General features: G+C 37.5%; 1 protein-coding gene across 1 annotated transcript; it reads right to left on the bottom strand.

The window, feature by feature from the left end:
* Positions 1–8702: 8702 nt before the first annotated feature.
* Positions 8703–10447, bottom strand: LOC130420698 (aerolysin-like protein). Its single transcript, XM_056748188.1, has 2 exons — positions 10372–10447; positions 8703–9875 (listed from the first exon to the last, which is right to left on the bottom strand). The coding sequence occupies exon 2, from the start codon at positions 9856–9858 to the stop codon at positions 8911–8913; it is 948 nt and encodes a 315-aa protein (XP_056604166.1). The 5' UTR covers positions 9859–9875; positions 10372–10447; the 3' UTR covers positions 8703–8910.
* Between the last annotated feature and the right edge of the window lie 1198 nt (positions 10448–11645).

Raw genomic sequence — 11645 nt, 5'->3', positions numbered from 1 at the left:
TTGTGTGTGTGTGTGTGCGTGCGTGCGTGTGTGTGTGTGCGTTTGTGTGTGTGTGTGTGCGTGCGTGCGTGCGTTTGTGTGTGTGTGTGTGTGTGCGTGCGTTTGTGTGTGTGTGTGTGTGTGTGTGTGTGCGATTGAAACCCACCACAGCTCAAGTACAAAAGCTTGTGTAAATTTACATGCGTCCTCTACTTATACTTTTACGTTTTAACTGTGGTTTACTTCCCACCACTGCCTCGATTTCAACATGACTGAGGCGAATTCTTTCCAGTGTATCAAATCTATAACATGCTTCCTGTTATACATGTTGTGTGAAATATTCCCGCACCTGGGCTCTTTTTAAACTGCAGGCTTATTAAAATAATGGGCAGGAAACTATAGAGATCCAATCAGATATCCTGATGTTGAAGCCACTTGATGTTGACATGTGTAAACATACTGTGTCATGATTTTCTGAATATCTGATGTGCTTGTTCTGATCACCCAGATCACATATTAATATCACATATAAATGTACCCAATAAGAGAAGAACTAGATTTTGTTCTGTCAAACCTTCTGATTTATGTGATGAAAAAATAATAAAAGTCTATCTGTCAATAAAAGCGCGATTTCCGATTTATATTAGCCATTATTGATGTTCAAATCACCAAAACAGACACACACCTACCCCCATCTTTCACTTTCATCAGCGCTCGACTCGACTAATGTCCGTCCTGTGCACTGTGAACCTTACTGCTGATTGGCTACAAGGTTGTTTTAGTACTCGGCCCGACTTTGTCTAAACAAGCGTAATTCGGAAATCGGACACCCCGCCTTTAAGAGATAAATATTGAACTGTTTGAATATATTGTGATGTATTAATATGAATGATGTCATCTGCTGTTTCAGGTGTGAGTGAAGCAGAAGTGACTGATGTGTTCATCAGTTCTGGTGAAAGTGTGTCTCTGTCCTGTAATGATGCTCTTCATCAATGCTCCTCAACTACATGGATCTACAGTAATTATACAAGATCATCTGCAGTAGAAGTGTTTACTGGAGGAATAAATAAGAATAACACAGAGAGATCTGAGAGACTGAGTCTGACATCTGACTGCTCTCTCAACATCTATAAAACAACACAACATGATGGTGGACTTTACACCTGCAGACAATATGTGAATGGACGTCATCATGAACCTGATTCAGATGTTTATCTACATGTTCTTCATGGTCAGTATTTCTCCTCATTTATATGAACACATGTTTAACTTCAGATCACAGTTCTCTTTATCTCTTGTGTTTTCACTGAAACTCATGAGTACTGAGAGTGTGTTGTGTGATTTGTGTTTCAGTGTCTTCATCATCATCATCATCATCATCATCATCATCACATACTGAGATAAGAGCAAACACATCTGTCACTCTCTCCTGTCAGCTGTTTACATATTACTGTGATCATGAGTTCAGTTATGATGGATTTCAGCTGGTGTGGATGAATCAGACTGATGTTGATCTACAGACAGACTCCAGATATCAGATTAGATCAGATAAACTCTGTCTCATCTCTCTGACTACAACACTCGTGAATGAAGACGACAACACAGAGTTGAGATGTGTGCTCAAACACAAGAATGACATCAAGACCTCAGTCACATATACTGTCAGATTTACAGGTAAGACATCACTCTGACAGGAGTGTCCTGAACTCAAAGTGACTTCAGTCATTAAACTCTGTACTGATGATGAAGAAATGACATAAACATGAAATATGATTGTGATGTTCTACAGTATGATGTCTCTGAACATTCATCATCTTCTACAGATTCAAACAAGATTCTAGTGACCACCACAAACCCTGAGAGATTCTCAACTCTTAACACACCAGAAACTACACAACAACAAGGTACATCATCACTGTCTGTGTGTTTTGTGTGTGTGTGTGTGCACATTATGACTCATCTTAACTAAACTTTGTTTTTTACAGCATCAACTACAACATCAATAATAATAAGAGGTATGAAGTGTTGATTGTGATCCATGTGTCCTGTTACATAAGTACATGAGTGAAACTCTCACTGAACTCATCTTGTGTTTGTTTCTCATGTGTAGTGTTGAGAGTTTGATGGATTTAATGGTGTTCTTGTGTCTTCTAGTGATTCTAGTGATTGTTGAGGTGTCAGTGTTTGCTGCTCCTACTGTCATTCTTCTTCAGATCATCTGTGCAGGAAAAGCGCGTGAGTTTTCATCATCATCATCATCATCATTCACATTCACCTGAAACAATCCAGAAAACAAACAGCAGAACTTCATCACTTTTATTGACTTTTATCTTCTCAGAAAACAGAAGAAGGACTCAGAACGCTCATCCAGAAGACACAGTGATGTCAGCAGTTTAGGAATAAAATCTCAAGGGCACCTCAGTCGTTAGCCGCCGGCCCTAAGAATTGAACCTGCAACCTTCTGGTCACAAGTCCGACTCTCTAAACATTAAACCACAACTGTCTGTAATATCTTCTTTTCTCTATTAATGTGATAGTTCATCCCCAAATGAAACATCTGTCATCATTTACTCACCTTCAGTAACCTGTATTTTTTCCTTTGTACACAAAAGAAGATATTTTGAAGAATGTGGGGAGGTAAACAGTTCTGGGTCACCATTGACTATAGTAATCTTTTGTTTGGTTAAACACATTCTTCAAATTCTTTCTTTGTGTTCAGCAGAACAAACTATTTTACACAGATTTGTGTAAAATAGTTTTGTGTAACTGCATGTGTGTTACTGCATTTGTGTAGCGTACTTAAATTGTGTGTTGATTTATATCTGTTAATTCTGTCTTAAACATGTTTTGATTTTGCATAATAGCTGAATAAAATGTCTGATAATGATCTCTGTCACAGACTCAGATGCTCTGTTAGCCACGCCCCCAGCACCAGACCTCACCGCACACTTCAACATACTGTGATAACACACAAACTGTTCCTCATACACTCATTTCCAGGACTCGGTAGCTGTGTCCCAATTCTCAGGCTGTGACCTAATATTGTGAGCAGCTATTGCAGAGTGTTTTTTCCACTCAGGCGTGTTCTGGCATGGTCACATGGGAAAGTGACGTCACTTTTATACCTATTGTAGTGGTTCTCAAACTTTTCAAATCTTGTACCACCTTTAATAAAATTAACTCTAAGGATCACCTCATGACCGCCATAGAAAATCTCATGAAGAGATGAATTATTATTAATAATACAAACACTTTATTTACCAGCTGTTCTCAAACTAAATCAAGTTTTTCCATATTTTCAAGTTCTCCAGCAGTAATAGCGACACAAACACTTTTCAGTAGTGCACAGTAAACACGGCTCTGTAAACTCTTATGGGGGATTTATTAACTTTGTGGGGACTTCCAGAAAGCCTACAAACTTATATTAAAGACAAACAATGTGGAAAGAATATTTAACACAGAAGATAAATAAATACACAAATACTTCAAGAGAACTGATGTATATAAACAACAGAATTACACTTTACTGCAGCAGCTTTTGTCAATGTTGCGTTTCCAAAATACATCTCAACGCACGCTTCATTGATTTAACCTCGAGTAGATGCAGACACATGTTGAATGAGCACTTTACAGCAATAACAACAGCTTTAAACAACGCTTCAAGTGCAGAAATACATAAGAAACTTCATTTACACGCAGCTCATCTGAAGAGAGAGAGTCAGAGACTCACAAGCGTCTGTCTGCTCCCGCTCAGTGTTTGAGCTGCCCGTCACATCCACCAATGATAAATAAACAACAATAATACATACAACTATTTATAATTACACATAGGATGAGACCGTATTTATCAATCCTGGAGGCATATTAAACATTTGAAATTGTATTGTAGTTTTGCATTTTCTGTTGTTTCACATCATGTACCACTAGTTGTATGTGAACCACAGTTTTAGAAGACGTGTGAAACCTTGAAGCAAATAAAACTGTAATCTACAGTGATCAGACACACACAGACATCAAGAATATGTGTCTGAATCTCAACAGTGGTGACAATCAATAGACTAATTCAGATTAACAGATCAACTACAACACAGGCTGGTATTAATGGATGAGTTTTCTACCATGATGTTACCCAGCATGCATTGCATTATGAAGTTTTCTTTTGTTGATTGTCACCATTGTTGAGATTCATTCACCGATTCTACATGTCTGTGTGATTCTAAACAGTGGTTTGCGATGCTGTACAATTAAAGTAAATACAGGGCCAGTATTACTGATATTGATACCAATACTTTTAGAATAATTCACTTGAATTTACATTTAATTTCTTGTCGGTGTAATGCAGTGGCGTCTGCTGATCTTTTAAAGAGGAAAGCTCATTTTCGGCCTAAATCATAAAACTTGTGCCGTAGCATGGTGTTTATACAACGAGTAAGACCATTCTAATAAATAACATCTAATTTCTAATAAAATAAATAAATGAGTGAATGCAGTCTCCCGGTGAGCAGGCCTACACTGCCCTGCTGTGGCGAGGAACCCAAACTCCAATGATTGATTAATGGATAAAAAACCTCGGGAGAAACCAGGCTCAACCGGGAGGGCCAGATCCTCTCTGACGTGTCATAGCTGCACTCAAACTCCTGACATGTGATTTAATTTTAGCATTTAATACCAAATATTGTAACTTCAGCATTAATAAGACAAATAGTCCGTCTTTTGCTCTTGGTTGGGGATGTAGTGGTCTGAGCTGGGATGGTCTGATGGTCATATTTCTCTTGGCTGGTTGTGGAATTGCCTTAGATGGAGCTGGGATGGTCAGTCAGTCTGCAGCTGTAGATGGCGTAATCTCAAATTGGGGATGGGCATCTGTCAGTCGTCTGGACATGGTGGAACTTCTTCCTACCTCGGGATGGGCCTCTCGAGGCAGAGGCGGAAAGAGAATAAAGAGAATAATTAGCGTAGCTGCTGTTCATTAATTATGCATTAAGTGAAAGCTTGGCTGAAAAGATGTGTCTTTAATCTAGATTTAAATTGGGAGAGTGTGTCTGACCCTCGAATAGTATCAGGAAGGCTATTCCAGAGTTTAGGTGCTACGTATGAGAAAGCTCGTCCACCTCTGGTGGATTTTGTTATTCTAGGTGTTGTCAAAAGTCCTAAGTTTTGAGATCTTAGAGAGCGTGATGGGTTGTAACGTGATAAAAGCTCGGTTAAGTAAGTAGATGCTAAACCGTTCAGGGCTTTGTAAGTAATTAAAAGAATGTTAAAATCAATACGATACTTAATGGGTAGCCAGTGAAGCGATGATAAAACTGGGGATAAAACTCAAGTCCCTGGGTGGGATGGTCAGCCCCCAAGCATTCAAAGCAGAACTCATGCTTGTCGAAATCGGAGAGGATCCTCTCACAAGGAGGAACACATCTCCGTTCTGAGTCAGTCATGGTTTGGTTTAGTTTTACCTATTCTTACACTAGGCTAAGTAACTCAGAGAGTGCTGGTCACTAGTGTAAGAATCTAGGTAATATCTTCTATTTTTATTTGTTTGTGACAATAACAAAAAGGGAGACTTCTCCCTCACAACACATGCACACACAAAGCGGTCCTTGAAGACAAAATAACCTGATGACGCGTCCGCATTCACGAGTATTTATAACCGGCAGGTGTGGGTGTAATTAGTCACGTCACCTGCCGAGGTTATTTAAAGCCAAAATAATTTTTGGCGTGTTTGACACACGTGCTTCACAACCGGTCGAACAAAGACTGTTCTCCCATAGCGTTTGAAACGCAGCATCGAGTGTAGCTTTTGATAGGGAACAGGTATTTATTCAGCAGTTGAAACGTTCATATTAATGTTAAAATGTTTAAAACCTTTGGATTCCTTAATCAAAATAAAATGACTGAAGCTGTTAGTTTCAACAGAAACATCATCTCAACAGGCAACAAGTCAACAGGCTGCAACTACTTCAAGTTTATATCTTTTTTATTTTTTTGATATATAACTTTAATGAATAATTCATGACATAAATATAATGATGCATTTACATTTCCTGTCATATTAACATTTTGTCCTTCAAATTGTTCAGGTGGAAACCTATGGCACCCGCTAGATTGTGCTGTGGACCAAAGTAAAAAAACCTGCAATGCCAAAGCTGATGCGGTAATAGAGGTTGATCGATACCTAAAGGAAACTAACATACCCAGAACCCATGATCCACTATAATACTGGAAAGAAGAAAAACATGTGTTTCCTCATCTATATCTGATGACACTGCAGTTCCTGTGTACACCAGACTCCAAAAACCAGTAAAATAGTCTCTTATGGGCCCACATTCTTCTTCACCCAGCTACACAAGCACATTTAATAACCACATAATCCATGAATTAGTCTTTCTGACATTACGTTTATAAAGTCTCCTATACAAGATACAGGCAATGTTATTACACATTACAGATAGTAGTCAATTACATGTCATATTCTCACTTACTCTGGGGACCTACAACACGCACATTGACTTATAATAACTTTTATATTAACAGGAATTGCCATATTATAGTACAAGAATATTATCAGCATATGATTTTTATTTGTACACTACAGAGAACAATTACATCAATGAGGTGTTCCATCCAGTGAGGCTTCATCACAGATTGTTCCCAGACGACTGTTGTACATTTTATGATCCACTAGATGTCACTGTAATTGATACTCCAACACTTCAAATCTTTTCTCGATCCAGTTAGAGAAAAGCCTCATAGCTTCACGAGGCTTCATCTAGACATCCCTATAAGGTACAGCTAAACATCCACAGGAACAGTAAATAAGGAACATCCACGGGTATATTAAACAATATACATTCACGGGAGTCAGAGGCTAAGTATCTCGGTAACATAAAAATAACTAGACCTGACCATGATGAATGGGAGAGTGATGGTTATATGTGGTGTGGATGATTGCGTGCAGGTGTGACTGTTATCCATGATGATGAGTGAGTGCACTGAGTTCTGGGAATTGGAGGTCATAACTAAAAGTCTGGTGAGAGAGTGCGGGGAAGTGTTTGAAGAGGCGCTGGTGCACAGGGTGTGGTCAGAGCGGATACTGTGGGTGTTACAGACACAGAGCTATTTATATTTGCATCTTTTATTCAGTTAGTCTGTGATGCCCTATAATGTAGCAGTAACAATGGAAATTAAAGTATGTACTTCATAGCCCAAACATTGAAAAAGGTATAGAGACATTCTGGGGATAACTCTGACTATTTTTACATTGCAGAAAACACCTGGATTTGCTGTGTTTCTCACCCTTTTGAAGAAGAACAGGGGGCAGGCTCAAGCCCCCAAAGCCTCCCCCTCTGCACCTGCCTGAAAACCTTTAATATTAAATTCATATGATAAAGGTGGTCTGAAATGTATTGACTATTTTTATTGGCTCTCTAAACAGTGACTTTAAAATAAATTGGCTAAAACATTATCTGGAATTCAATACCTGGGTGGCTTAGAATTTCTTTTAATGTGTACTTATAAAATAGGAAAACTTTCTTAATTTTACCAACAAGTACTTGCTATTTGGCGTCTTATTTATAAACACAACTTCTCCCAACAATTTTTTTTAATCTGGAATAATGCCAGTTTTTTGTATAAAAATAAGCCTGTTTTTCACAATTGGTTTAGTGAAGGGTTGTCATTGGAGAGTCAGTCATTTAATAATGAACAGTCCTTATTTATGTTTGCAGACTTCATCTCAAGATATAAGATACCTGTTCCAGTAAAATAATATAAGGTGTACCATACCTATAGGTGTCCATATTCTGCTTATTCTGCTATTCTGTACATGGTCTAGTGGGTTAAACCACTGATCTGGTAATCAAAAGGTTGCTGGTTCGATCCCAGCAGCCACCACCAGTGTGTCCTTGAGCAAGACACTTTACTCCCTGTTGCTCCAGGGGGATTGTCCCTGTAAGAAGTGCACTGTAAGTCGCTCTGGATAAAAGCGTCTGCTAAATGACTAAATGTAATGTATATCTCCAATTTATGCCTTTTGCCTATCAACTACAAAATTGATTCTTTTGAAAGAGAATATCTCAACACCTTCTGTTATTTTCTACTGGAACAATTTCTTTAATAATGTAAATTGGACTTAAGTTTGGTCATTAGCTCAAAAGTCCCTCCAGCAAATAAAGTTAAGGAAATATCCGCTGAAACAATCTCTCGTTTGATTTGGTCCTGCCAACATAACCAACATTTTTGGACTAATGTGGCTTCCATTGTTGATAATATAAAAAAAAAGTTTTCCTAACATTAAAACGTGATTTAGGTTATTACATCAAGGATGAATTTTTAAAGGGTGTTTGCTTTATTATATATTTTATTTTGGTGTGAATGTCACATTCATGAATGCAGGTTCACAAAGAGCAAACCTATTTCTGTAGTGCTTTTTTATGAATATAGATGTAATGTCAAAATCTAAAAATTGTAAAGCAATATAAAGACTGTCACTTTAAGGTCATCCTTTAACATTTTCACACAAAAATTCACCTTATATGTTTTTTGTTTTAAATGCACGGTAACGTCCTATGGAAATGTAAACTATGTGTAGTATACATTTGTGTGTGATGTTTAAGTACTCTCTTAAGTGTTTTTTTCTTGTTGATGCATGTGGAATTTTCTTTGTTATACAATGGGATGTGACATTGTACACAAAGTTTCCTGACAACAAAGCATTTAAAACACAATAAAATTATTATATTTATTCACAAAAATAGAGAATTGTCCCTGTTTTTGGAAAGAGATTGAAACTTTGATCCAAAATTAAACAGAATAAAACACTTCCCCATTCCCAACACCCAAGAAAAATTAAAATCAAACAAAACATGTGTGATCACTGATAATCAAATAATCAATCAAATTAAATCATATTTGATTTCTCAATCGTTTTAGCTATCAAAGTTTAAACTCTTTAGCATGAACCTTTATTTCAGTGTAAGTAAGACCTTTGTATTTGCCCTTGGTTTCATATTGTAACACACTTTGATTCCGGCACTTTATTTTCACTGTGCCAGTGTATGGCAGGTCAAAACTGCATCTGCCAATGTCGATATCAACAACAACCTTCTTCCCGGGTGGAATTTCTATTTCAGATGACACCGTTTCTGTTCTCTCCTCCGTATGCTCCCCTCCATAACTGCTTTCTGCCCCAATGGTAATGCTGAATCCTGTTGATACTTCAGCAATTTCTGGAATACCAGCCTTTACTTCCAGCGAAATTGTTGACGAAAAGCTTATGCTTTGAGACCATGAGGATGTCTTGGATATTTTTTTTGAGCTTTCAATTTTTTGCTTTTGACTGATGGATGACTCATTTGTGTAAGCAACAGATTTGATTTCTTCCACTGCCACCTGTGGTATCATTTGGTTAATAGTGGGATATTTGACATCAGTAAGCACTACCGATTCAATATCATTGAGAAACACAAATCCCATACTATCAATGTCTGAACCACCTCTTCCTTGAACACCCAGACAATATCCAGAGCCAACATCCATAGGGTATTCTGATTTTAATCCCCAGCTTGTCATTTTCACAAAGAATTCCTTTTGCAGGGTGGTCTTGAAACGAATGGCCCCAAGACGCGTTCCAGCTCCATTTCCCCACAGGGACAGTGAGGTGAAACTCTCACCTGGCTGGAATTTGTACTCTTGATAAGATCCAGCTGGATTTCCAAAGGTTTGGTTTCTCCCATCAGAAAGCCAGACCTTGACCGCTTTCACTTGCCATTCCCCCACCCAAACCCCGATCTTTTCTAAACTGGCACCATTTGTCTCACCGGTAAATGAAAAGTGCTGACCTCCTTGGCCACCAATTAAACTCACAGTTGTTGGAAAGGACATTGTTGAAGTTATAAGATCTGAAAAATGAATCAGAGATTAATATTATAGGGTAAATGAAGCACATCACCGATGTCTCTATGTGTCTGTAATATAATAATACATTTAGAATTCATAGATTTTTTATTCAACATTTTCTACTACTAAACTAATGTTCAAAAGTTTGTGGTCTTTTACACAATTCCCCACATTTGAGTACAACATTCTCATTCAAACTGTATTACTTTCAGCAACTTTACAGTAGCCTAGACAAGCCTAGCATTTGATAAAATTTACTCTTGGCATTTTTTCAGCCAGCTTCTTGACCAATTCTAGGCTCTTTTATTCAACATTCAGTCCAAGACATGCATTTTAAAAACAGTTTTATAAGTAAAATTCTAATTCAAATTTACTGGTTGGCACATGATATTTTTGCGCACACCCCTTCAGATTAAAATGTTCAGAGAAACCATTTATATCAAGTGACCTAAACTAAATAAAATAAAGTTGAAATGAAGTGCCTACGGAAATACTTACATGGTCAACTGCAGTTTCTTCTAGGCCAGCTTGTGTGGAAGAAGTCAGAAGGTAAAATTGTTTGAAAAGATTCAGCTTAAATAGTGCCCTAAAGGGGGTTACCTTCTCAAAAGAGACACTCCCATTCCTGAGTAAAAGATTATTATCCAACAAGAAGAATCAGACATTTCACTGACCTGAAACTTGAAACCTGAATTAACCCTTTAGAGCCTGAAGAGAAAATATGTTGTTTTGATCCCTCTGTTTTTTGGACAATTTTTGGGATATTTGAACACAATGTCCTATAATCATGTGCAAGGTATCGTGTTTGCTTTGAAATGCCTTGTCAATGCCTCGCCAATTTTATTTCTTATCACATTCCCTTTTTCTTTGTAAGCTCTCATCAATGTGTTCTTGTTTTTCACACCTGATGAATCCCCAGATGTCAGCGCTGCTTGGGGTTTAAAAAGTATAAGTAGTAAATGCCGCCATAAATAATACACAAAGTGGTATAAAATCATACCCAGCAGCCGGATCCTCTTCGTTCTGTTCACAAATGTGACAAAATGACGAACAGACGAAAGACACCAAATAAGGATTACGGGGAAAAGACGACCCTACAGGGAAAAGTACAAAAACGTTATAGCAAGATTTCCTTGGTGAATCCAGCAAGGGTAGTGAGACAGTTTTAAACACTGTTCTTTCATGTTCTTGCTTAATGATTGGTTTAAGTTCATTTTTACTCAGAAGAACGTACAGATTGCCACTTTAACGTATATCGATTGAGAAATGACATACTGTAATAGGCAGTGCAAATTTGTGATTTGTGGCATTTTTTGCAAAATTTTCAGTACATACAGCAGGTCTCTTTGGATAAAAGCGTCAGCCAAATGCGTAAAATTTAGACCTTTTTTACATACATTAGCTAGCAAAGTTACAGCTGAATTAACCGCAGAAATTGTATCAGTGTTGGGGAGTAGCTAACTACAAGTAGCAACGCTACTAACTTTATTTATTTGTCTGTAGGTTGATGGTAGTTTAGTTACTGTTAAAACATTGTAGCTTTTTCCGTAGTTAAATACTTTTATAAGCAAGACCGCGGTGTATGGAGGACGGGAAGAGTTGTGTGTAAACCAATAAAGCATTTCATTGTTTAATAACCAATTTTACAATAAAAATAGACATTAATACATTTGCTTACAACTTCAGTTATTTATCCAAATATAACTAGGCAAATTGATAAAGTCATTCATTATTTATTGTTTTAATGGGCAATAAAAAACGTGATTACAAAA

This window comes from Triplophysa dalaica, chromosome 5 (genome assembly GCF_015846415.1).
Source record: "Triplophysa dalaica isolate WHDGS20190420 chromosome 5, ASM1584641v1, whole genome shotgun sequence".
Taxonomy (NCBI): Eukaryota; Metazoa; Chordata; class Actinopteri; order Cypriniformes; family Nemacheilidae; genus Triplophysa; species Triplophysa dalaica.
Note: the sequence above shows the minus strand (reverse complement) of the source record. Positions and strands in the feature narration are given on the sequence as shown.

Excerpts from the sequence above, each read along its gene's own strand:
- LOC130420698 (XM_056748188.1), bottom strand. The coding sequence starts at position 9,858 with ATGTCCTTTCCAACAACTGTGAGTTTAATTGGTGGCCAAGGAGGTCAG.